The following is a 27978-nucleotide window of genomic DNA, read 5'->3' as shown; positions in this document are numbered from 1 at the left end:
AATGAAGGGGCCACTTAAATAAAACATCAGATCTTGATGAACGAAATATTCAAGTTGAAATCTTTATTGATATACATTAAATGATGTATTGTTTCTGACAGTTGTCTGCAGTTACATGTATGTATACATAAACATTCAGAGTGCTTGTTTCGTACATTTCTCCCTCGTACACCAGCATCGTCTTTCGATTGAGTCGACTTTCATACCCTCACCTTATTGGTCAGATTTGGTCAGCTGACAGGAGCGACAGGACATGTGACTACTTGGACTCAGCTGCTTGTTTTGCATGACAGGAAGAAATGTCGGAACTGTCCCGTTGCCGCCTTTGTATTCGCTCTGTTGAGGCGTTAAATTGACCGTGTTTACCCGAAATGTCCCGGTAGCGAACACCGGACCCCTCCGTCCGTCAACAACGCGTCTATTTAACGTGTGAAGATGTTGGAGGCGGCTCACCGTGACTCCATAGAGGTGTCTGTCATCCCAGAGAACCAGCACTGTGGGGAGGTGACGGACATCCACAAAGCCGAACTAGCTCCCGGAGCCTCCCTGCTCGGATGTCTGGGGGTCCGGGGGCAGCTGGTGGTCTGGGACCCGGCGGACAGAGAGGCTCCTCCGGCCGCAGCGGGCGGAAGTTTCGCAGAGTGAGCCCCTTCCCTTATCAGCAGTCTGTTTTCAGTTTGACACGAGATATTGTGATTAATAAAGAAAGATGGCCACAACGTAAACAGAGCTTTCATATCCAGTCTTGGCAGAAGTATTCAGATACTTTTACTTCACTGAAAGTACTAATAGAACATTCTTATTATAGTAAGAAAAAGTCCTGCATTTAAAACCTTCATGAAGTAAATAGTATTCTCATACTGTCACTCTTATCTTTTCAATACTTACTTATATTTAAGATGAGATGGAACATTATTGCAATAAGTAGTTCCTAATGGAATTAATAGAGTAACCATGTAAACAACAAACTATTGTACCTTAAAGTGTAAAATAATAAATCCTAATACTGGTCCAAAATAGAATAGCAATAAGATTTATATAGAGTATGTGAATAACAACAACATAAGATCAAAATCATTATTGTTTGCTGTTACTTGTATAACTGTATTTTCTGGCTGGACTTAATTTTCTGACAGTCCTTGAACACATCATTTGGTGACATGCTTCCACCAGGGAAAGCATGTTTGGAAATAGGGAGATGTAGATGGTTTGTGTCAGGTCAGGAATAATGCAGGTACCTGGTCTCAGTGTACAATATGAGTAGTGCATGTACAGTTTTTAGGACTCACTTTGAAGACAAACTGTGCCTGAGGATGTGGTCATGTTTCATATAAAGTTTATTAAAGCAAATTGAACAGACAAAGCTCAAACACAATTCTATACATTTTACACTGTGATATTTTGGGGAAATAGAGTCTCCAACTTTGTATTAACAACCAAGGAAATAAATCAAAACGTGTCAAATTGTTTTGTCTTCCCAGTTTTTCCTGGGAGGAGGCGTCCGTCCACAGTCGAGGCGTCAGCAGCTTCAGACTGCTGGCTGTCGGGTCTCAGTGGGACCTGAAGCTGCTGGAGGTGGAAGCGGAGCGATCGGCCTCCATGTCTGTGACGTGTGTCTCTGAATGTCCTGCAGGGCGCTTGCTGCAGACGGTCAGAGAGCAGGACAACGGTGAGTCATCGTGGTCATGAGTAGGGATGGGACACACGCACTGAATTTCCAATATTGGGATGATCTTAAATATCATGATGAATGACTTAAGAAAGCTGTCTAGCTCACTATCATGGTAGAGAAGTGAAAAACGGCCTAATTTAAAAACTAGACCTCCAAGAATTATCAGAAAGAACACACTGAAACAATGTTGCTCTTTTTAAAATGTCATTCATAGATGATTTTTTTATTTGTCCTTTACAATCTTCACTTAAAAAACAGACATATTCTGTCTGTGATGCAATACAAATGTGTTTCTTGACAAAATGTCAGAGGTAATAAAAGAATGAGTTACTCTCTGGAGGTCTTCAGGAGGGAGATTGGCCTTTACGTTGGCCAACAGTCTGGAAACAGCTGCGTTCAACCTCTGAATCTCTTCCCACTTCCCGCTAATTGGTTTGGGATGGCACTTCATTTGGCGAACCCTCCATGTGAATGTGCTTAATGGAGTGGAAGTGGAGCCCAAATGCCCAAAAACTCAGTGAAACTGAATTGCAGGGTGTTTACACAGAGCAGAGAGGACAGGAGAGCTTGTAAACATGCAATAGTTCAATATCTGTAGCATGTGGAGATGTTTTTGGGCTGTATAGATTATTTTTGTTTTCCTGTTTTGTGAAATAAAATATCACAGAAATTCAACTTTCCTTTTTTTATGACTAATCACATTTAAACGGTTTTATTTGGCACAAAAGACATGATGAGCTCTCTCTACATCTAGTTAGATTGTGAAAAACAAGGCTGCAGAGATTGGAAAACGCCCTGAAACAGTTTGCTGTTCAGGAGGTTAATGTATTAATATAATATTAGTGACTTTTAGTGTCTCTTATTTCAGGCATGCATGAGCTGCACTCGGTGAGCCTGTTGTCGTTCGCTGCCGGCCGCTGCTGCCTGCTGCTGAACTGTGATTGGCTGCTGCAGCTGCAGTGGCAGCAGACGGGGGAGGAGCCACAGCTGTCGTCCTGCTGCAACATCCAGCTGACCAACGGCAGCGGAGACACTGCTGTCCACCACTGTGTCTGCAGGGAGACGCTGTTCGTCCTCAGCTCCGCTGGACTCGTGTGTATCCTTTTATGATAGACTCTGATACGATGCAGCTACTGGTATTACTGCTACTGCATCTCATGATGCCAATGTTGAGAATCACTTATCATGAAACCAAACTGAGCTGACATGATTTGTGTGAACTCATCTGGACTGAATTCCAAATGAAAGAGGTAAATGAAACAAAAAGCTGAACTAAATTAAGCAAAGCTAGCTTTGGTGAAACTAAGTTGAACTAAATGTACATTAAGCTGAAATAATATAGCTAAACTTACAAAAAGTGAAAGTAAACTAAACTAATTTAAGTTGGACTAAATAAACTCAACTAATCTAGACACAGCGGAGTTGTACTGAAACAGACCAAATCAGTACAAACTAAATGAATATAATGACGTTTCACAGCTGTTATCAATGGGCTGATCAAAGCCACCAGATTCCATTGACAAAAAGAGTCATTTTATCTCTCTGAACACATACTGCTGCCTCCATTGTTAGTGTGTTTGTATTGTTGTGTGACTTTGGTGTTTTCAAGGGTGAGTTTGGATTCATCAAAGTACCAACTGTGACGTGATCTCATCTCATCATATCAGAACTAATCTTGACACCTTTGAGTTTAGCAAATCTTCATTGACCGGCCTTTTGTTGAGGTTTTGACCAGAGCTCACAGTCGTCCTCATTGGACAGAGCAGGACCATTATCTAGTATCTCTGTAGATCCCATCAACGTCTTTAACTGTGACCTCCAGCTGTGTATAACATGACAGATGGCGGTCTGCTGGCCAGCGTTGACCTTCCTTCTTACATGACATCTGTCCAGGAAGAGGACGAACTCCTCGTCACCCCATCCTCCTCCTCCTCCTTCTGCCTCCTCCAGGTGTCTGCTGACCTCAGCACCGCCGTAGCCGTCACTCAGTCTCACACCGCCATCGCCGTCGACCTTGACCACTACTTCAGGTACAGCAGCAGGAGAATGAGCAGGGAGCTCTTCCGTTTTTAGGAAGTTTTTATGTTTTTTTTTTCTTATCAATGTGTGAGTCAGCGACAATAAAAAAAACATGAATACCACTGAGAGTAAGGCTACAAGCTAATCGTGAGTGCAGAATGAAAGCACATTGTGCATGCAGGAAGGAAGTGGACTGATCTGCTGACCGAACAAGTTTCATCCAGATTGGCGTGAGTCCTGCAGAGACATGGCACGCTGCCTGTTTTCTCTTCTGCCAAATTGTGTCCAAATGTTCTGATGTGAAAACTATTCCTGATCAAACCGGAGGAACACAAGATGAACATCACATCATCTGCAAGATAACAGTGCACATTATCAGAGAGACTGTGCTCAGAGATAAAACAAACTTCTGTCTTCCAGTTTGTATCCAGACCACCTGCTGTGTGCCGCTCCCCCCTCCCGCCTCCCCATCCAGCCCCAGCACACAAGAGACCAGGACAGCCTGGCGAGCTCCAAGTGCAGCCTCGCCGCCCTCGGATCCACCTTCAGTACAGACCGGTAAACACACACGATCTACACTTTATTATTCATGATTCATCATCAATGTTTGGTTGAATTCATGGACTAAATAGTGTCAGCTTTTCAGCATCCAGCATTCACACCGCAATTTCTTTAGAAATTACTCTTTTTGTTTTTTATATACTTTATAACAGAAGTTAACGTCAATTTATATTTGCTTGTATATATTGTGTTGTAGTATCCCGACAATGTTTTTATATTTTATAGTGAAAAATAATAATAATAATAATAATAAAATAAGATAATCAGTCCCATGGCAGGAAGATTTACTGTATTAAAGCAGCAAAGGGGGTAGTGCAACGACAAGACAAAACAAGTAAGAAACAATACAAATAATATAATAAATAATTAAGCAGTAAAAAAAAAAAATCTATACAAATATTCATCAGATTTATCAATAATGAAAATAATTGTCAATACCTTCTTTTCCTCCTCTGTTATATCTTCTTCTTCTCTTTTTTATTGCCAGGTAGAGTTTCCACAGTCAGTTTTTCCAAACTTTATTAACAACACTAATACAATACTGTGGGGATAGCTACCTATAGCTACCAGGGAAAATAAAAGCGCTTGCTGTTTTTGTTGCACAATGGTTGACATACTTTATTTAAGAAAATTTGCAAGATTTACGATATTATAGAGAACATTAGATCTACACTCAAGGGGATCGCACCTGGTTGCAGACAGAATTTGGAAAACAATCTTATCGCTGATGGTGTCATTTATTTCGTAATGACAGGTTAAAGCTAACAACGTGTCACTTTGATGTTGACCTTTAACTCCTTTAGCTCCTGGGAATCTCGCCTGGCCTCCATGTACAGCAGAGCCCAACAGGGTGTATCTCCCTCCTCCTCGTCCTCCTCGTCCTCCTGGTCCTCCTGGTCCTCCTCATTCCACCACCTTGAGTCCCACCTGGCCTCGTCCTCGGCCCACAGCAGAGTGCCTTGTGGTGGAGCGACCGTCTCTTTCTCTGTCCCTGAGTCGTCCACTCCATGTCTCCTCTCTGTGTCTGAGTTCTCTGCCCACCTGACCTTCGTCTCCCCTGGCAACAGACAGACCACAGTTGCTTTGTGGGATTTAGAGTGTGGGAGTGTGAGCCACCACCAGGTGGAGGGCGAGGCGGCTGTGGTTCAGCTCTGTGGAGAGAGACAGCACAGACTGCTGCTGAAGAGTAAGTCCGACACGAGCACTGTGTTTTATTGTGGACGAGGAAAGAATGGCAGTGAGGTTGTCATAATATGACTAACACGGTCCAACAAGACACACCAATTCACAGTGCAGTCATTTTAGTCTCTGTCTGACTCTCTTTCTTTCTTTCTTTCTTTCTTTCTTTCTCTCTGTCTGTCTGTCTCTTTCTCTCTGTCTGTCTCTTCCTGTCTGTCTCTGTCTCCAGAGGCTGGTGTCTTCCAGGTCTTGTTCTCAGTGTCCCAGCAGGACTTGCTCAGCAGGCTGATGCTGTTTGGCAGTGCAGCAACTGTGGATGCAGTTTGTCACCTGAACAGCTGGGGGCGCTGCTCCGTCCCCATCCACGCGCTGCAGGTATGAGACAGAGCTCAGTTTTATGGACACACATACAGAGACTGTTTCCTTTAAAGCTGCGTGTTGGGTTTTGCAGGCTGGACTGAAGAACCGGCAGCTGGACACAGTGGATTTCTACCTGAAGTCTAAAGAAAATATCCTGACCACCGCCGCCGATCAGTCAGCAGCATCCACACGCAACCTGACTGACAGTAAGGACACTTATTTACACCTAGAAACATTACTGCCTTCACACAGTAAAACACTCCCAATAAGTTGATCGTGGTGAGTTTCCATAATCAGGTCAATCGTAAATATAGTCACAAGACTCACAGACTTGAAAACGTTGTCTAGCTCGCTATTATGGTAGAGAGGTGAAAAAAAGAGCCTGGTTTTAAAAATACTGGGTACAAAATTGAATTGTTTTATTTATTTATCTTTTATTTATGCAGGGAGATCATACGATTCATGATCATCTCATTTAAGATTATTTTGAATAAACAAAATCTATTTGTGATGCAATAACAATTTGTTTCTTAACTAAATGTAAGTATTTCCAGTATACTTTAGCAACATTTAATCATATTTTTCTGATTATCATTTTGGACCTGACTGGTCTGAGTCCTGAATTAAACCCATCGACTGTATATAAGAAGTGACATTTTGGCCTTTGCCATCTTGGATTTTGGCTGCCCAATTTTTGCAAGTAGTGAAGGACGTGACCATATTTGGACTGTGGGGATCCATCTGGCTTCTGGTGTGAAGCTGTTAACAAAGTTAGCTTCATAATTCAAGCTCAAATTTATGCCAAAGTGTTGAGGAAATATAAGTGGCTGTATTTATTTCACCATCTGTACACCGTTTGTGTGTGTGTGTGTGTGTGTGTGTGTGTGTGTGTGTGTGTGTGTGTGTGTGTGTGTGTGTGTGTGTGTGTGTGTGTGTGTGTGTGTGTGTAGGTTTCCAGGACTTGTGTCCGGCGTTGGACCTGTTGTGTTCGGCTGTCAGAGAGTCAAACAGTGAAGCTCAGAGCCGACAGTTCTCCGAACAGCTGCTCAACATCACCATGAGCTTCGTCAACACACAGATCCGCTCGGTCCTGTCAAACACACAGCGTGAGGCGATACACACACACACACACACACACACACACACACACTGGAGATGATGGCTAGTTCTGATGTTGTCCGTTGTGTCTGCAGACGAGGACACGGGCGCGCTGAGCTGCGTGGACGTTCTGGACAGCTACGTCACCGAGCTGAGGAGCTACATGAAGAGATTCCCCTGGCCTGCAGGGGGCGACACCTCCAGCACCAACTCTGCTGCTCAGGAGGAGGATCGGAGAGATGAGTGGGAGCAGCTGACTACAGAGGTGACGCGTCTCTATGACTTGTTTTTCCATTTTTTGGGGTAGGTAGCGAGAACATTCTTTATTTTTCATCTCAAAATGTTGTGCGCTGCAGGAAGTGGTCCGTCAGTCCATCCTGACCAATCAGATCCCCAGAGCTCAGGCCGTCCTAAGGAGGCGGGGCCGGCCAGAGCAGCGTCTGTCGGCTCTGAGGATGGAGGGTCTGCGTCAGGTGTTCTGCTGCCTGCAGGGCCGAGACCTGCAGACCGCCAACACGCTCCTCGTCAACATGGTGAGAACGCTGCAGGAACCAATCAGGTTTCTTTTATTAAACATGCTGAAAGTTAGCATGCTAGGATGCTAATTGTGTACATCGAACTAAAACATGCGTGGGACGGACATTCCCATTCACATCAATGTAGCAGGATGGCCATTTGTAGGTGTGCTGTTGCCATAGTGACCATCGTAGTCAGGCAAAATTCAGATTTCATCACGCCGTATAGATTAGGTGTACAGTGATATAAACATCTATTTTTCTTTCATAAAGAAGCATTTTATGGAAGTAATTTATTCCCTCATTCTGGGAAAGATGAACCGGTGCGGGCGGAGTTGTGTTTTAGACTTTTTTCTCAAAAGTGATGATGGTCTTGGTGTTTCGGCCGTCTGCTGTCGCCTCATCGAATTCTTCGCCCAGCTTGAATTTGATCTCCGCGGTCTTGAATGTCAGTGAAATGAAGACAGCATCGTCGGAGCATTCTATCAGTCTGTGAGCTCACCCGTTTCACTGCGGTGGACGGACAAGTCCAATGAATTAATCAAATTACAGACACAAACACTGTTGTGTTGCAGCCTATTGAAGGTTAGTGAGACTCTGGCAGACAAGCGGAGAGACAGAGTCTTTGATTGGATTCTCAGAAACAGAAACAAATGTACATCACGCCGACCCCGGCAAGAAATCATTTTATTATCCCCAACCTATTGCATTTGGTCGTGGTAATCTATCAGGGTGTCTCCTATGGAGAGGATCACCCAACTGTGATAGCATTGTGTCCCCTGTGGTCAACGTTAACCTGCAGTCATTTTGTGTTTTTCAGGGTTTCAGCGTGAACAAGCAGCTCCATGATATCTGTCTCTACACCGACGACAAGGACCTCCGGGAGTTTGTGGTGCGTTTAGAGACCTGACAGTGTTTTACTGCATTTATGTTTTAATATGTTTTCACTTGTGGTTGATGGGATTTTACTGGTCAGCACTCCTAAGTTTATGGTTGTTTTTTTAAGATTACTTTCCTCACCTCCTCTCCTCACATCTTCACACCAAACATGAAACGCCTTTGTTACTCGCACTAGACACAGCAGAAAGGAGGCGGGGCTTACCTCCATGTAGACACAAACATAGTTTCATCACTCATGGCTGAAATCACCACTATTGCTGCTTTGTGCATGTTATGAAATCCCAGATACACCAGGAAACAAACGCCATCCTCTCAGAGTTCATAACTCATCCAGAGATGCTCGGTGGATTCACTGAAGACACACGTTGGCTGTTTACCACAGCAGTGTGAACACACAATAAACTATTTAGCTGTGATTAAATTACAGTAAACAGATAAAAAGGATGCTGAAATGACTTCATAATGATGGTGATCAGTAAAAAGTCTGAAGTCATGCTCTGTTAGGTCGGTCTGCAAGACGACAAACAATCAACTTTTAAAATGCTTGTTTTCTGAATGGAGTCTGGTTGATGGGAGCAAGGATATGCTAACATCTCCATCAACCCTCCAAATAAGGTTGTCTAGATATAAATAGAGCAGAGACCTTGTTGTTTGGACCACAGACAGTCTCTGGTTTCTCCACATAGTCTGGTCTGGTCTCTGGACTAATATGAGCTACTATCTAGACCTCTGGGGGACCACAGACAGGAGACCACATTTGTTTCCTCCCTTTCTGATTCAGCAACATCAGTGAAGACGGGGAATGATTTCTGAGAGTGGAAGCACAAGTCAGCATATTGAAAAGCACTCTGTGTCTTCTTCATGTACGTGTAATAATGGGTTGATTGGTTGTCAGGTGGAGGAGCTGTCACGGCGGCGTTGTTTTCCAGAGGAGGAGGTGCAGAGTGTGGAGTTCATACGGCAGATGGAGAGGTTGGGCTCATTGCCTGCAGCCCGCAGCCCCGCAGACAACATGGCACAAAGGTAAAGTGGACTTTCAGCGCAGTGTGTTTTTTTGGACATTAATATTTTTCATCATAAGAGGCTGTGCAGAATACCATCTGGCAAATGCTTTTAGTGTGAAGCAGCAGCATGAAATTGCGTGAACCCTTTTAGACCTACGTTGCTGCAGAAGCTCTGATTGGTTCATAGCATTTGACAAGAAAGAGCATGGATGAGCCTTCTCTTTGTTCAGGCGTGGTCAAGGTCAAGCCTCATGTCAAAACACTGACTCACTCTTGTTCCAGGGGGGTCCAGATGGTTCGTAGGGAGGGGGCTGGTGGTGAGCAGGCTCTGCAGGAGCTGGTGGGACAGAGGAGGTCTGAGGAGGAGGGGGGGCTCTGGAGGAACCTCAGACTGGACTGGGTGAGGAATTGGGACCAGAGCTGCCAGGCCGCCATCCTCCTGTCCAGACTGCACCACACAGGTCCAGGACTCCAACACCATGATCATCCAAACCGAGACAGAACGGAGACGTTGCAGTGATCCTGAAGGTCTTTCTCTCTCTCTTTGTTCATCAGAGGTGACTTCCTGTGACTCCGCGGTGTTGTGGCGTTACCTGACCGCTCTGCACGACCAGCACCGGCTGGTGGACTGGATCCAGGAAGAGGAGAACTCCGGTGGCTCCCAGTGGCCTGAGTTAACCCCGGAGCTGGTCAACGACAACACAGTCTGCAGCAGCTACATGAGGGAGCAGATCCTGGACCTGCTGGCCAGGTACAGCAGCAGTTCTATCCCACGGTGGCTGTTCTGGAGTCCCATAGTGTTAATGTTTACCTCGTTTAGCATTTACACCAATGCTTTTGCTGGTGATTTGTAACAATATGTGAATATGGTAAAAAAAAAAAAGTCATCATTCTTGTATGTGATGCAGTAATTGCCACACAGAAATGATCAATTTAGACAAAATGAATAGTGTCTCATAAACAACAAGTCATCTTTTATGCCTAGAAGGTCTGTAGGCTTAAATCATGACATATGACCTCAGATCTGATGCATCTGTTGTGTGATCTTCCTCCAGGAGAGACGTGTTCATCCCAGAGGAGCTGGCAGATTTGGAGCAGCTGCTGTGGCGGTTGGCTCAGGGTGGAGGGGTGATGGCTTTGTCCCCACCCGTCCCTCAGTACCGCTCCCCCCTCGGCTTCGACCTCCACAGCCTTTTCATCACCTTCTGTGTGGACCACAGGCTGCAGTACCTGTTGTACACCTACCTGGAGCACTACAGGTCCATCCCTGCCTTCCTTAAGACTTCACCCAGGCAGCTAATTAGATGCTAATGAACTCTGTCTGTCCCACACAGGCTGACACCCAGAAACTGTCCCCTCCTGACCAACCAGAGTCTGTCTGAGAGCCAGCCCTGGTTTGAGATGCTGGTGAAGATCCAGGAGATCACCAGAGATCTTTCAGGTACTTGATGCTGCAGGACTCTGCAGACCTTTTCCCTCCTCCATGCAACATAGAAGTACGTAAAGAAAGTGGGACTCTGTTCTGCAGGGCTGGCCCGGACCATTTGGCCTCATGGACGGACTCTTTGCCTTCATACTATTTAGAGTAGATGTTGAATGGCATGTATCTTTAGATTTTGATGCACTGGTGGAGAATAATTACGCAACTCTGGGAACTTATGGTGGCTATTTGATAGTTTAAGTAAGTCATTGATTATTTAAAAATAAAAAGGTTGCATTTTGAATCATATAATAATAATAATGAAAATATAAATTCTTCAATCTTCTACATCAGATCAAATACTTACACTATATATATACAGTGTATATATACACTATATATACAGTATACAGTGTATATTTGTCAGTTTTGTTATTTTGGTCTATTTTGTCTTCAGACTAGTAGAAAGAAAACTTCTGTCTGTAGAGTTCTCATTCATCAAAAGTTTGAAACATAACATTTCATAAAACTTGTAATACAAAGACACTTGTCTTCATGTCGGTAATTAACTGAGGAAGCGTCATGGTGATATGTATTGGTAATTTTTTACTCTATTCATTTTGCAATCCATATCTTTAAATGAGTTTTTTCTCAGACTGAGTCAGAAACCTCCACTTCAGTAGCACTTCCATCCGCCAAGCTTTACACGTTCAATCTAATCTGTTCTGAAGTTGTTTACAGAGGGCTTTGCTCATCTATCATCCATAGCCTCATTTATACAACATTTTATTACTAAAACATGGAGAAAGGGATTTTTTTTATGGCTGTTAACATTTGGATGGTTTATGTACAAAGAGATATCCAAAATTCCCTCTCTAAAAATGTTTTACTCTTAAAACAAGAATCTTGAAACTACCTTTATCCAATGTTTACATTTCTGTTCAGGAAATGTATGCAAATTAGCAAATATTTAATAAGATAATTACTTATTTTCTCATTTGCAAAACTAACACTTCAGAGAACGTGTCTAAAAAATAATTGTCTTAATATTAGTAATCGAATGGGTAAGTTTCCTTGTGATATCTATTAGTTAAACAGAGTTTCCCCTTAAGAGAAGTTTATTTATATATCTCATCTTTATTCCATTAGACATTAGATGAGACTTTATTACCGGAGTATTCTGTGTATGTGTAAACTTTCTATCTGTGTCTTGTTCCAGATCCAGGACTGGTCTTCCAGGCCAGTTTAACCAGTGCTCAGGTGCTGCTGCCAGGCAGCCAGGCGTCTCTCAGCAGTCTGCTGTTAGAGGGACACAGTCTGCTGGCCCTGGCTGCCATCATGTTCTCCCCCGGAGGAATCGACCAGGTAAACAGCAGATCCTGTTACCTGTTGAGTGCTGATGTCCTTTGTAAAATCTGCTTCTGTCATCTCCAGCTCTAACAAATAAAGAAGAGAAATACGTAAAAGTAATAGGGAGAAACTCAAGGAATGAATCACTCTTAATCTCCTGATAAAAAATCTTAAGATCCACGCCAGGATTGGGGTGATGTCTTCTGTTAAACCAGTGAGAACCCTAGCTGCTGTATTCCAGACGAGTTGGACACCAGAGAGACACTTCTGGTTGAGAGGAGGACGTCACATTAATAACGTCTGAGAAGATCAGCATGGATGACTTTTTCCAGGAAGGAGGATGAGTTTGATCTTGGAGATGGATCCTATTTGAAGCAGGAGTGGACATTTTTTGTGGTTTGAAGCTCAAATAGGCCTACATTTCTGGCAGTGGACTTTGTTGGGAGATCAGGGAGCAAAGACACTTTCAATGGGGCGGATAGAGTTTGGGGGATTGAACAGTGGGATTTCTGATTTTGAGTTATTTAGTTGAAGAAAATCCATCAAACAGTTGATGAAGCTAAGAAGATTTAAATCAGCAGTGAGGTTACTTTGATCTTCGGGTCTGAGGGGAAGGTATACTTGTATGGCATCGGTATCAACGGCGGGAGGAAGGAAGTCAGACTTGACCCTTCCGCTCTCTGTGTCTCCGTTCTCAAACTCCCTTCCAATCAGGAAACAGCAGCAGCAACCTCAGAGCTAGAAATGTATACATATGCCCGATGTTGATATTGGTTTAGAGCTACAGACAGCTAGCAAACCATCTGTGTTTTAATGAGTCCAGTGAGCTCCAGAGCTAAAGTATAGACGGGCTTCACCGCTGAGTTACCGACCATCAAGTTATGTTTTTCTTTTGTTTTAATAAACATCTCGTCACACAGTCCACATACGTGTTTTAAGAAGTTTAGCACCGCCCAAGATCATACTGTGGAGAACCAGACCCTTCTACTGTGGAGAAGACAGACCTTCTACTGTGGAGAACCAGACCTTTCTACTGTGGAGAAGACAGACCTTCTACTGTGGAGAACCAGACCCTTCTACTGTGGAGAAGACAGACCTTCTACTGTGGAGAACCAGACCCTTCTACTGTGGAGAACCAGACACTTCTACTGTGGAGAACCAGACCCTTCTACTGTGGAGAACCAGACCCTCTACTGTGGAGAACCAGACCCTTCTACTGTGGAGAAGACAGACCTTCTACTGTGGAGAACCAGACCCTTCTACTGTGGAGAAGACAGACCTTCTACTGTGGAGAACCAGACCCTTCTACTGTGGAGAAGACAGACCTTCTACTGTGGAGAAGACAGACCTTCTACTGTGGAGAACCAGACCCTTCTACTGTGGAGAAGACAGACCCTTCTACTGTGGAGAACCAGATCCCCCTACTGTGGAGAAGACAGACTATCTGCATAGCAATGAAAAGTTGAAAAGTGGTAGCATGGTTATGGAAAATTAAATTGGACCTCAAATGGAACATTGTGATACACCACAATTAATTTGAGTTGTAGAGATTACAACGTAGGTTCTATATACAGTAAATAAGAATAAAAAGTGCACCTTGATGACAACTCAGGTTTTAAGACGGTAGATTAAATGGTGTGATCAACCATATCTGCACTTGGGTCTGAAAGACTTATAGACAATTACCTCTGGTTTGGTCTGGACCAGTAATCTATGTCGATCCTGTGTGCAGGTTGTGGTTCAGGGTGAAAGGTCAGGCAGGTCGGATAGGACGGTGGACCCCCAGCTCCTGAAGATGGCGCTGGCCCCTCACCCTAAACTGAGGGCCGCCCTGTTCCCTGCTGGGCCCCGAGGAAACAACCCGTCCTCCGACATCTCCGTCTACCACCTGTTGCAGGTAAGCTCACACCTCATTCAAATAGCCAACTCTCAGCATGCCCTGCTTGTTATACTACGCTATGTAAGTTCTATGCCGTGTTTTCCAGTCGCTCCACCCGCTGGACCCGTCCAGGCTGTTCGGCTGGCAGGCAGCGAACACCCTGAGCTCCACCGGTAAGCTTTGAAAAGCAGCATCAAGGTCATGACCCCTGTAGCTGCCCAGTGTACATTTACACATATTTAGTCATAGGGGCTTGTGATGGCAAAGTCCAAAGTCTTGAAAAGTACTGGATAGATTGTGATGAAATCCAAACTAAATTCCAGTTGGTTCACCGTAAAGGAGCAGAATTTTGCCTTTCTATACCCACTTAACATCAACATATTAGCTTCAGTCATTGTGAGCATGCTGACGTGAGCATTGTCGACTTGCTACTGCACGTGTTCGCACTTTTATCTGATGTGTATTGTGTTCTTGTTTTCTTTCTTTAAGCAGTAGCATGAAGTTTATTCTTTAAATGCTTTGAAATTAGAATTCAGAGCATAAAAATACAAATCTTACGTGCATTCATCGTATTGGGATTTTCTTCCACAGAAACCTCAGAGCTGCCTCATTTCTCCAGCCCTCACCTGGTCAACAGGTTTGCTCTGGTGGAGAACCTGGACTTCCTGTACTTCCTCCGTCACGGGCGACCCTCCTTCGCGTATGCCACCTTCCTAGTCCAGCAGCTGAGCGGCTGCAGCGACGTCCCGCTAGTGTGAGTACACTGAACTACAGCTGATCAGATCAGGAGGCTCTAATCGAGATTGTTGTGACGATGAAGTTGAACAGGAAAGGGGAGGGCATCATTATGCAGTGTGTGTGTGTGTGTGTTGTGTGTGTGTGTGTGTGTGTGTGTGTGTGTGTGTGTGTGTGTGTGTGTGTGTGTGTGTGTGTGTGTGTGTGTGTGTGTGTGTGTGTACAGGCTGCAGCAGGCCTGGCAGCAAGTGTACCGCTTGGCCCTGCAGAGTTTTAATGTGGCGTCGGTGGCGTCGGCAACCGCTTGTTTCTGTGAGCTGCTGGGAATCTGCAGCCTCAAGCTGAGGGTCGACATCAGAGCCATGAACGCCATCCTGCAGCACTGGAGCCGGCCGGACACACACACTGTTGCAACGCAACATCTACACACTCTGGGTACACACACACACACACACACACACACACAAACACACACACACTGCTGTGATGCAACATCTACACACTCTGGGTACATACACTGATTTGTGTATTTTTAGTGTCTAAAGGTGTTAAGCTGGTGGAGGCGGAGCCTGGAGCAGCGGATGAGCTCATTGGCTACTTGGAAGCTGCAGTGGCAGACAGCCTGGAGCAGAAGGGCATCAGCAGGTAAGCCTCTTCTGCTATGATGTCATCATCTTCTTCATATTGTAGTATTTTCCGTCAATAGAAATTGTCAGAACAGCATGAATTAGCGTGTTCAAAAGGCCTTTGTGGCGAGCAAGCTGCAGAGCTGCAGATTTCTCCTTGTTTAGCCTGTTACAAGCTACTGTTAATTCTCAAATATAATTAACAAAACAAAATGCAACAAAACGACTTGTTTCACACGGGACACTGAGGTGCAGTCTGCTGGTAAAAGTCCTGTGTTGTTTTATTTTTATATGTGTGATATCAAAAGCAAACATAATCCACAACTAAATTAATGAATTTCCTGTGAAACATAATTCTCAATGTAATTTAGTTGCGTGGGAACATCAATTTTTGAGTTGAAAAGCAGTTTTGATTTGAAAATGTCTGGTAGTTTGCAGACTGGCTGCCAACATGCTAACTTGCTTGTCATTGAAATAGCTCCTTAGACTAACTAGCTTGCTAGCTTCAAGTTAGCTAAAAGTTTGACTTAACAAAACTGGTTGAAGCCAAAAATTAAAGCTAAACAGGATAAACAAAAACAAAAAAAATGTATGCAGTACAGTTCTTTGCACATTTATAATTTGCGCAAATGAAAACCTGTAAAATTTGAAAATCTTGAAATAACACATGAAAGCAAAAGCCTGGCAGAATTGGAGAATTTGGTGTCATGATAAAAGCAAACTAGAAACGGATGTAATGAATAAATTATGAAGCATGTGACCGCAGAAGAGACTAAAAAAATTAACTTCACTCAGATCTGATGTAACCTCATATAAATGTCATACATTCAGTTTTCGAATTGTCTGAGGTTCAACTGGCGCTGTTATAACGACGTCATCAATTTTCTTCTTCAGGGGTGTAATGTTTGTCTGACTAGACAATGAGCGCCACCTACCGCTTATCGTAATAAACCAACTCCTAATAATCGCATAATGGTAGTCTATGTAAACAAGCATTTGTTGGCATAATTGCTTTTGAGATTTTTTTGGGGATAACAAAAACAACAATAGTGACTTTATTATGAGATAGGACATTTTAAACTTGACTTGTTTAGAAGCGTGATGACTACAGTCTCTAAAAGAGGAAAAGGTTGCCTCAGCTATTCAAAAACAAGGGAAAAACAATGAAAGACAAATAAACATGAATATTGACAATAATCTGCACAAAGAAGGTAGAAAACGTATTTTCTCTGTATTTATGTGTGCAGGTCGTCCTACGAGGCGGCTCAGGAGTGGGCGCTGCCTGTTCAGTTCTGTCAGCTCCACAGTCTGAAGCTCAGCTCCGTTTATCCCGCCCACTGTGCTGATGACGGACAGTTCGTCCACTTCCTGTTGTTTGTGCAGTTGCACAACTTCCCGCCTCAGCAGGTGAACATGCACCTTCACAACATCCTAACAGCAGCGTGTTGTGAGATAACTTTAGACGAGACCAAAAAGCCAACAACAAAAAGCATTTCTTCGTCTGCAACGTGACAATTCCACAGTAGGATCTTCAAACAAAATGTTTTGTCACATACTGCAGAGCTCACAACATCTCTGGTCCAAAGCTAACATTTTACTATCATGAAGTCATCACATGGAGCTTTTATAATAAATATCAGTGATGGATAAATCTAAAACATGGGCCTGTGTAATTTTTACTGATGTAATTTCTACTGTTAAGTCTGTTCATATCCAGCTCCTTCCTCTGACCATATTTGGTTCTTCCTCCAGGTGAGGTCATTGGCAGCTGAGTTTGATCCCGCCCTGCAGGCCCACCTGAGTCTTGCGTTTCAGGACCTGCAGGTTCACAGTGAGAAGAGGTGGCTCTGTGGTTCTGAGGAAGCTCCTGGGAGCCCAGAGCACCCCAGGGAGCTGTTTCAGGTCCTCCTGCAGAGCCAGGAGGAGGCAGTGCCCTGTAGGTACCTGCTGCAGGAAGCGCTGCTGCAACGCTGCCCAACACTGGCTGTAATGGCCGCCTGTCAACAGGTAACAGCACCTGGAGTTCCCCTCCACATCCTTCACAACGATGTCAGAAATGTCCATTAACCCTGTCACGCACCACCAGGGGGCAGAGCTGCTTCCGTGCCTCTGCGTGTGGGTGTTGACCTCGGTCAACGAGGTCGCAGCTGGGGAAGCCACCGCCCACCTGGACGAAGCCCCCCAGCACCATGAGTGGACGCTGCATGACCTGTCAATCATCTGGAGGACGCTGCTGGGGCGGGGCCACATCAGGCCCCTCCTACGAGGCTTCAGGCTCTTCCAGAGGGTAAAAACCCGAGATGAGATGAACAAAACAAGATTTTATGAGATCATAGAAAGAGATTTATAAACATTAGATAAGTTGGCCGCAGTGTCTCTTCCACCTGTCTTAGTTGAATCGTTCCAGTTTTCTACTTTTTGAATGTATTCTGCCTCATTAGCTTGAATGTCATTCTATTGTTGCATGAAATAAAAACAGATAATGATTTAGTGCACAACAATGAACATCTCATTTTCGGACAGTTTAGCAAAACAAGATGACTTGACTGATGCAAAAAAACAAACAAATGAATAACGCAGACATTTTCTCTCAGGACTGCCCTCTGGTGTTGGTGTTGAGGATGTTTGAGCTGTGTTGTGACTACAGGAACTTCTCTGAGGCCAAAGCGAAGCTGTTGGACTTCCAGAGGACACTCATCAGTGTAAGGCAACAAGCCAATATTAAAGAACAGCACAAAATCAGCTTGCATAGACTTGACTGAAACTACTTGAGAGCAGGGTCTCAAAAGTGAAACCAAAATCTGAAGTGACCTAAACTTGCATTCTCTCTGCTGGCCAACTACTTCTCACTTGATTTCTTATCTCAGTAAACCTGAGAGTAAAACTCGGTAAAACATGAGTTTATGATCTCAATCTCTTGTTTCAGTCTTTTCAATACAGCATGATGTTCATTTAGTAAACGATGGACCCATTTAGAGTCAAATAGACTATAAAGCAGGGTATGCTTGAGGGCGTGGCTACCTTGTGATTGGAAGGTCGGTACCACGGCGTTGTCCTGTCTGTGTTTTAGTCTTTCACAATGTGTTTTCACAGGAACATTTTGGTCCTTAAAATGTCTTATTCAGCAATTTGTTAATGTATTTAGCTCCACCCTCTCGTGTCACTTCTGTTGGAACAAAACAAGATGGCGATGGCCAAAGAACAAGGTGAAGGTCAAAATAATAACACGATGACAACATCCACAAACACAAAAAGACATTGTCCAAAATGCAAAGCTTGATGCTTCAAAAACTGTAGTCCACAAACCAATGAAGTCACAGTGATAACATGCAATTCTTATACACCGTCTATACTTGATATACTTTAAGTTATGTTTCCCTCTCTACCTCCCTGCAGTGCACAGCAGATGCAAGTACAGGCAGTTTTGAAAACTCTTTCTTGATGGTTTCAGAAACCCCGGGGGTCTGAGATTGAATTGTCAGCTGCCAGAAACTTTTGCATTCTGGGAAATCAAGCCAGAAAGGCAATTAATAATTAAAGATGGTTGTTGTCTGCCTTCTCTTCCTTTTTACTGATATAGCTGAGAAACGGAGGCCCGGCGCCCTCCTGTGGACTCCCCCTGCAGTGGGTGGAGAGCCAGGCCTCGGTGCTGCTCCTCACTATGCTGCAGCGCTGCTCCTCCCAGTACGACCTCCACCGGCTGCTGCAGCTGCTGGCCGACGTCGACAAGCTTCTCAAATCCAACGGTGAGGTCAGAAAGTCGGCTTGTAAAGTGATCACAAAACAGGTCAGAATCTGTCCGATGCTACGGATCGGGAGTCGACCTTCACAGGTTTGATTCCCACCTCGGCAAACGTTCGTTCTGTTTGTGGGATTAGAAGACTTCACACTGAAACACCATTTCCTACTGGAGTTTAGAAACATGTATTTTACACTGGTTAATTGTTTGTGTGTGTGTTCAGGCCCAGACTTCAGGAAGCTGAGCCAGCTCAGTCAGTTGCTGCAGGGGTCAGAGGTCAGCCTGTCTCCCAGGCTGCTGCAGTGCAGTTCTCCCTCCGTCCAGCAGGAGGAGTTCCAGGCTGCAGTGGACGCTCTGCAGGCCAGGGGGCGCTACCGCCAGGCCAGGCAGGTGGCCTTGCTGTGTGGCCTGCCGGTCCACCGCCTGCTGCTCAGCCAGGTCTGATACTCCGCACAGAACACATCAAGATTTAGATTTTAGATTCACACATTATTTGATTATTTTTCTTTTCTTTTTTCCTTTTTAACTTGATGGTAGTCAAACAGTCTATATGTACAGTGCTTCTGTCTCGAACACAAGATCTTAAAAAGGGCTCAGTAATGACCCATTACATTTTTGGAGTACATTCATGGTTCCCAGAGGATGAACAGGAGCTTCCCTCTACTACCACCTGCAGGTCAAATAAACTAAATTGCACACAATTTCTCTTATCACTTAACTGGCAAAGGATAAACCGTTTAGCTTTCGATGATCCATTGTTAACCGTATCCCCCTTCATCGCCCTGCTAGTAGGTTGAGAGAAAATACAATTTAACTCCATGCTGAATTCAGAAATTACCTGACAAAAAAAAAGGGAACTACATTTTTCATTTTTAGTAAACCTCAACCTGTACATTTGCATAGCGGATTATGACAGGTATATTGCAAATATGGGGCTGATAATTAAGAAATGTCAGGATAGCAATGCCAAACAGACATTTGTGGTAGTTTAGAAACAGATTACAGATTAGAAGTTGTTGCATGACACGTTTGACCTAATAAGCGAAAATCGCAGTGTCGACGCTGAAATAATATATCATGTAGCCCTAGTGCTAACTACATGTCCTAATTCTTTAATAACTGTATTTTTACAGTTTTAAGGAATTCTTATCAAAAGTGTTTATTAATGTCTGAAGGTAATGTATATGATTTATATGCCCTTTATTTTAATGCTGAGACACTTGCATCTTCCCTGTAGCTTCTCCAGGAAGTAAACTCCCAGAAGTCCAAGCGTCAGTGGAGAAGGTTGGAGGCCCGAGTCAGTTTCTGGGAAAAATGTCACGAACAGCTGAAGGCTGACAACACTGATCCAGAGTCAGCGTCCCAGTTCTTCCTGTCGCAGGCTGAAGCAGGGACGGCAGTGACGGAGGCTCAGACCGAGCTGCTGGACGTCCAGGAACGCTGCCTGCTGCTCTGCCTCGCCGCTCACTGGCTCTCCCTTCTCAGCCCGGCTCCCCAGGACAAACTGGAGAGCCTGGAGAAAAAAATGTGGATCAACCAGGTGCAACGCCGCGTCCTCACAGTTTCCATTGAAAAGGAGAGCGTTTTCAACCTGCCGCCGCCCGCCATCACACCAGAGATGAACACATACGAATTGCTCATGAAGGAGTTCACCTTCTCCAACATATCAGACCTGAACACCGAGAAGTGTCTCAGTCTGGAGGGACTCCCAGGTCCCTGCAAGGATGAGCTGAATACCGACTCACCATTGAGTCCAGAGGAGAGGAGCATTTTGGCCGAACTCATTGGTCAGTTATTAGATGAAGGCAGTGTCCACGAAGCCAGTCGGGTCTGCCGGTATTTCTCCATGTATCACCGGGACATGTGGGTGTTGCTGCGCTGCCGTGGCCTGGCCTCTGGAGACCTGAATCCTGAATCCCAAGAGGAGGTGACAGAAGCCTTGCCAAAGAAGACCATGACTAGCTGTAAGCTCACTTCTGACCTTCCCCTTAAATAGGAATATACTAGACTTCTGTCATCACAGTGCAGTCCACTAAATGGTAAAGCAAACAATCCCGTTGCATAATTTGGAGTAATAATAGTACTCTCTGTGAAAGTAGAAATACTACAGTGTCAAAATAATCTTACAAGACCAACATTCAAACTTTTAGAGTAGATGGATACATTCACAGCAGTACATTGCTTTGCTCCTGTGCTGGTACTCCTGTCTTTTTACCCAAACTCCGTTGACTGTAGGTAATATACTCAAGGTCCCCTTACGGACCATGTACTAAATCGGTCATAAGCCCGTCTTAGGTCCACCCGGAATCTTATGACTGGCAGCATTTTTAGAGGAGTTCCTCAAGGTTTGATTTTAGGTCCTATCCATTTTTTAAATTGTGTAATTTCTGTTCTCTCAGTGGACTTCTGGCTGTGTTATAATCTACTGTAGGTAATACACAGACTATGGAGAAGTACCTCATACAACCCCAGTGCAAAACATCAAAAATATGCCTTCAATATAACATAAGCAAACAGTCTGTTTCAAAGGCTGCCTTACATTCTAGAAAGTTTTTAATTTGACTCTTTCTCCTCCAGCTCACTCATTTAGCAGCTTGTCATCCTTTGTGATGCTCCCCCTCCCTGAAGATGAGGTTGTTGTCCAGCTCCAGAGTCTGGTGGATCAATGTCGCCACGGCAACAACTATTGCAAACAAGTCCTCAGCCTCTATCAGCTCTCCAAGGTACCTGTCAGTCCACCCAAATACTGTACACTCTCATAAGTTATAATTGTGTCATGTTACTTTGAAAATCATTAAAAAAGGTTCACAATTACCAATACAACGCCACTCTTTCACCTTCAATCCCACCCAGGAGCTGCAGTGTTCCTTCAATGAGATCTGCAGTGAGGAGCCTTGCTCGGTGCTGGAGAAGCTGCTGCTGTCAGACCAGCCGGAGCGCTTCAGGAAGGCTCGGGCCTTCATCAAAGCTCAAGTTCTCTCTGCTGACACCGTGGCAGAGCTGGTCTCCTCCGCTGTGGTCCAGGCGCTGCTGGCCTCCAGCCAGGAGCTGCAGCCCGGTGAGCTCAGGACACCTATGTTTGTCGCTTTGAATCGTAGGATCAAAATACACTGCTTTGTATAGAAAGTCAGAGAGCTGAGATGTTTTACTTTCATTTCACTGTCTGATCTTTGGAAGCTCTGATAGGCAAGTTTTTCGTTTTTCTAAAGGCTGGCCGAAACCAATCTTAACCAATGAGTGAGAGAATGCACGGATAACATGACTGATACATTTAAGAGTTTGAGGAGAGCAACGATTTGGGATTTTGCGTACTCAGCTTTATTCTTGTGTGTGTGTGTGTGTGTGTGTGTGTGTGTGTGTGTGTGTGTGTGTGTGTGTGTGTGCAGAGCGGCAGGTGTTCAGGCCATCGGAGGGGCGGGACTCGCTGGTCCAGCTCATCAAACTGTGTGACGATCCGAACCTGGTGGGAGTCAAACTGCTGGAAAACCTCAACACTGTTCCACTGAGAGACCTGAACTGCAGTATGAGACACACACTATTTATTAGTGACTGATTTGGCAACATTCATTTTGATGCATTTTCTGTTGCAGGCCATTGTAAGTGTATAAAGTGAACTATTTAAAGAGACACTTTTCAATTACCTTTTAAAGCTCTGTCCTCTTAATAATATATTTAATAGGAATTTTTATCCAAGGGCGTAGGTTTGGATACGGACGGTAGGGACATGTTTGCTACCAATATTTTGGGAGGACTCTTATGGCTGTACCACTATTTGAACAAAATCATTCCCATTATCTTTTGAGTTAAGACATAGTGAATATTTCCTCTGAGAGGCTACATCTCCAAGCAGTTTTAGAGGAGTTCATCAGGGTTCGATTGTAGGTCCTACCTGTTTTTTAAATTGTGTAATTTCTGTTCTCTCTGTGGACTTCTGACTATGTTATAATCTACTGTAGGTAAAACTGAATATGGAGAAATCAAATATGTTTCCTGCATACAAATTGATTTCAGCCCAGATATCCCATGAAAATCAATTGGTATACAGGAAACAGCACAGAGCAGGCTGCTGTGGAAGGTGCACTGGGTTTCGGGCAAGCTCCTAATTATCAATTCTAGTTTGGAATTATAAGGAGGCAATGTTCAGCAAATATATCCTGATAGCCAACATATCTTCTCATCAGTTGGGGGTTTGGTCGTGTCCCTACCAATGTAAAGACCAAAGTTCCATCCTTGTTTCTATCAGATTCTCTTCCTGCTCAAAATGCAGGATGAACTACATTTTTTTAGATTAATAATGGATCAAACAACTTCATATAATATGTTGGCCACTGTGATGAAATCACAAGAAATGATCACCCGACTGTGGTTCCCATCAGCTCTACAGAGGGTTTTACAGCACATTTAAATAAGATGTTATTGGTCCTGAGATACAAAGTGGGAATAGTGCAAATATACTATAGCATTTTAAGAAAAGCCTTCAATACATATTAAAAACATACTCGTTTGTGTTTATTATCTACTCCAACCATTTACACAATGCTTTTACGGATGCTGCATTTCTGATCGGGATGGTACTGCTTCCTCTTTCTAACTGCACACTACCACCCGCCCAGCACCAGCATCACATGATGCATCCGATGTTTCAAGTGAAATGGAAAAGCACGTTCTCCTCCGTCTCCTGTAGTTGTCGAGTTGCTGATCGTGGCTCACGACTGCTTCAGTCTCACCTGTAACATGGAGGGGATCGTCAGAGTGCTGCAAGCCGCCCGTCACCTCAGCCACACCTACCTCGCTCCAGGAGAGCACTACGGCCTGCTGGTAAGCCCCGCCCACTGACACACAGGCAAAACGTACATTGCCTCCGACTCTCAAACAGTACATCAGTCCACTTGTATTCGGCAATGAGACAGGAATGTGATGCGTGTGTGTGTGTGTGTGTGTGTGTGTGTGTGTGTGTGTGTGTGTGTGTGTGTGTGTGTGTGTGTGTGTGTGTGTGTGTGTGTGTGTGTGTGTGTGTGTGTGTGTGTGTGTGTGCAGGTGCGTCTGCTGACGGGTATCGGCAGGTATAATGAGATGACGTACGTCTTCGACCTGCTGCATCAGAACCATCGCTTTGAGATGCTGCTGAGGAAGAAGATGGACACAGACAGAGGACAGGTGGACACACACACACACACACACACACACAATAATCATTGTACATTATGACTACCTCACCACGTTAGCTATTAAAATAAGGTTGTGAGATTTACTAGGGGTGGGGCAAAAATTGCATTGTGATAAGTTGCATGGCAATATCAATCTTTTATTATGTGAACTATTCATAATGCAAATTAAATGAAATCTTTAGGCAGCGATTGCTGCTTCAGTCCACTAGGTGGAGTATTTTTTCTGGTGTGGTCATGGGTGAAGTCGGGCTCTGTAGACTGTAATATACAGTCAGGGCTCTCAAGTCTTACGCATTGAGCGTGAGAAACACGCATTTCAACCTTTTCACACGCTACACGCCGCACCTCGTATTTCTCACTCAGAGAAATGACCAGAAAACACCACCAAGTTGGGCCACCAATTCTGTCTAACTGTGACAGCGCCAAAACTGTGATATCGCCTTGCTTTGTGTGACGAGGTGAACGAGCATGTTGATATATGGATGTTTGTGGGCTTTACGGTGGCTCTGAGTTGTCAAAAATCCTCTAAACGCCTTTTGACTGATACTTTAAAAAAAGCATTCAACGTAACATGAGTCCGTAATTATTTTTTAACGTGCGGAGATTTCGGGCGAAAAAAACGGACTCAGTGTGCAAAGGCCTTTAATGTCATCTCATCATTTGATTTTCCGTATGCTCTCCTACACACACACACATGATCTCCCACTAGGGAGGGCAGTTAAGCACCCCTGCACTAAGAAATGTTGAATACAATAAATAGATTTATTCATACAAATGTATCAAATTCACACATTTTTATCTGCTTTCCTGTCCCCACCCCATCTGACCCCCATCCCCCACCCCGTCTGACCCCCGGCCCCCACCCTGCTCAGCCTCAGGCAAAATCTCACTCTGATCTCAATTTCAAACTTGAGGCCCTGTAAAGTTCAGTTTGTCAGGTGCATAATAATAATAGTATTTGGCAGGTTTTTATGATGGTGAAAAAAACATTTTTGCAGACAAACATCATTTACAGTTGAAACAGGTATTGTAATATATGTGTTGTCACCTTTGAACTTTAGCGTAGCATGTTAGCGTGTCTTTGTGCTTGCCCTGTTGCAGAGCTCCAGCCTGAAGACGGCTCTGCTGGATTACATAAAGCGCTGCCTCCCAGCTGACAGCGAGAAACACAACATGGTGGCGCTGTGCTTCAGCATGAGGAGGGAGATCGGAGAAAACCACGAGATGGCGGCCAGGACGCAGCTGAAGATCATTGAGTCTCAGGCCTCCTGGGGTGAGCTAGCTCACTGCTGATGCTGTGTTCACAGCAAACGCGAAGCAATTGCGCAGTGCGAATGCAAAAACGCAAAAGCCAATCAGCGTTGAGATTTTCCTCCTGTTGTCCTGACACCCCCTTTAATCTCTTAGTAGTAGTAAAGTAACGCTAGGCAAATATATGCTTCGCATTTGCTGTAAACACTGCATAAAGAAAGAATATACCAACAAACTCAATGAAGGTCTTCATCTGGTTTGACCCCCTCATCCTCTTGTTGACCTTGTCTCTGAACAGTCGTCACTCCTGAACTGAAGAGCTCGTTGGTCAAAGTGTTGGGGCTGCTGAAGGACGCTGCAGAGAGCTTCTCCAAGGTATCTGAACTCCTCCACATGCTTTCTATTTAATACCCTGACGGAGATATTGACCCGTGTGTTTCCAGGACTCATGTGTGCGTCAGGCGAGCCGCTGTGTTCGGACAGCCAAGCTGGTCACTCTTCAGCTGCACTTCCTGAACCAGGGGTCAGACCTGCGCATCATCAACCTGCGACCTGCAGAGCTGCTGAACGCCGTCACATCACTTCCACGATGCTACCAGGTCCGTTTAGGTCACAGCGGAGTAGAGGAATGTCTGTGTGTCTTTCTAAAATGTCACATTTAATTTCTGTTTTCCAAGTTGTCAGGTAATTTATTAACACATATTATGGTAAACCACAGTATTTAGGAAATCCAGACAGTATGATTTTTTAACACTGTCATAAAAACCGACGCTGCTCTTTCTATGATGCCGTATTGATGTGGTTTTAGTAACCAGCAGACCCCACCAGAGGGCGTCTGTCGTGTAATAAGCAGATGAGCTCAGAAAGACTCAGTGTTGCCATCTTTGGTTGCCTTAAAAAGCTTATAGTTTATAATAGGGATGTCAGTTCTGCATAATTTTACTTTCGAAAGAAACGGAAATTGTTTTGACCGACAAGAAACATTTCCTTTTCCTCCGACGCTCCACTGACTCAATGAGTTTGCTGCTGCATTTCAAAGGTATATTCTGATACAATATTGTCACGCAAAGTATCATGTTACTATACTGTATCAATTAGACAGGAAATAATTATAAAATGTGTTGCGTGAGATGTAGACAGTCTTGATCCAGACCCTCAGACGTCTCCGTTCATGTTCCGTCTCTCAGGTGTTTGTGGTGGCCGAGGCATACAGCTACAATCCAGACTGGGCAGCGATTTTGTACCAGAAGGTGCTCCTTAATGGAGACTTTGCTTACCTGGAGGAGCTCAAACGCCACCGCCCGCTGACCTCCAGCCTCTTTGAGGACATTTTCAAGAAGTAAGCCGGTGGGAAGTAGAAAACAGAGCTCATCCGTGAAGGGGTTGCGACACAAGTTTTGCCAGTAAACCAGCTGAACTCTGTTCCTCTGTGTGTGTGTGTGTGGTTATGGTTTCAGACTGGACGGCGCTCCCAGCAGCATCACAGCGAATGTGAAGCGCCTGCTGACGTACTGTGATGACGTGTACAGCCGCTATCGGCTGGCCTACCAGCAGAATCTGCATGATGTCACCAAAACGCTGCTGCAGGATGCCAAGACCTACAGCTACCTGAACGACAGGCTGGCCAGCTGATCAGCTGACTGGCTGTTTACTCACTGAATGACTGGCTGGACGGCACTCAGCTTCTTCACGAGGATAACAGGACCAATAACTGAAAATTCACTTATTTATATAAACAAATCTTCTTCTCTAAATCTTCTGTAGATATGAATTTCATTTTCTTGTCACAAAATAATGTGTTTCTACTAATAAATGACAAGAAAAATGAAATACGGTGGATTTAATGTGCAAATGCTACAGATCAACATATTTCTGAACTCATTTTTTGGGGGTTTATTTTGATGTTGTCTGATTTATTCCAGGAGCTCTTTCACTACCACCTAAATTTCATTTATTTCTTTATATTTTTTGCTGAATCAAAAGCTTGCTCAACAAATCAGAGGAAAGGTGACACATTTAAGTATACTCAAAACAGTCAGTATGCACACTATGTGAATACACTCCAGACTCAGTTAGAGAGTAATATGAAAATGGTGCACAGCTAAAGTGGAGTCAGCTTTCAGGTCAAGTAGGTTCGCAAGTACAAATTGCCTGTAAAGCTGTTCTCCCATGATTCAGTGTTGCGCAGAACTAACAAGATGGATCAAATGAAAGTGGGGTCAAACTACAAAACACAGTAACATAAAAGTAACAATGCCACAATGAAGAAGTACTTCATGGCAAGTAAAAGTTCTCATACAGCTATGAGCCAGGAAGCTAACTTAATGCTAGCAAGGTTCTAAGTCAATTTTATTGCATACATTTGACAATATAATTTGACGGTATGTCTAAGTTATTCAGCTGTGTCATTGTCCCCAAATCAATATTTTCACAAAATCTTTATTAGCGTAGCCCTAGCATGAAGCTAACATACACTAGTAAGATGCAAAGTCAGTAACATTG

The 27978-nt window shown here is 44.2% G+C and overlaps 1 protein-coding gene and 1 long non-coding RNA gene across 2 annotated transcripts in view; one reads left to right on the top strand and one right to left on the bottom strand.

Moving 5' to 3' along the window:
* LOC311019177 overlaps positions 1-27978 on the bottom strand; it is a 108536-nt gene that overhangs the window by 66734 nt on the left and 13824 nt on the right. The gene's annotated exons all lie outside the window — the stretch shown is intronic.
* Positions 268-27404, top strand: spg11 (SPG11 vesicle trafficking associated, spatacsin). Its single transcript, XM_084018380.1, has 40 exons — positions 268-641; positions 1482-1669; positions 2541-2768; positions 3495-3702; positions 4112-4249; positions 5056-5438; positions 5661-5806; positions 5883-5997; positions 6742-6897; positions 6985-7154; positions 7246-7422; positions 8225-8296; positions 9200-9327; positions 9591-9769; positions 9864-10059; positions 10364-10567; positions 10643-10749; positions 11948-12093; positions 13811-13975; positions 14064-14130; positions 14549-14711; positions 14919-15127; positions 15229-15337; positions 16566-16725; positions 17071-17325; positions 17405-17605; positions 17913-18020; positions 18899-19064; positions 19281-19495; positions 20295-21021; positions 21635-21780; positions 21911-22115; positions 22444-22578; positions 23742-23875; positions 24095-24214; positions 25327-25498; positions 25775-25851; positions 25920-26075; positions 26664-26815; positions 26934-27404. Exons 1-40 carry the CDS (start codon positions 436-438, stop codon positions 27106-27108), a joined length of 7164 nt encoding a protein of 2387 aa, XP_083874506.1. The 5' UTR covers positions 268-435; the 3' UTR covers positions 27109-27404.

Source organism: Eutrigla gurnardus, assembly GCF_963514095.1.
Source record: "Eutrigla gurnardus genome assembly, chromosome: 9".
NCBI lineage: Eukaryota > Metazoa > Chordata > Actinopteri > Perciformes > Triglidae > Eutrigla > Eutrigla gurnardus.
The sequence above is the reverse complement of the archived record's forward strand: the minus strand, read 5'-3'. Positions and strand labels throughout refer to the sequence as shown.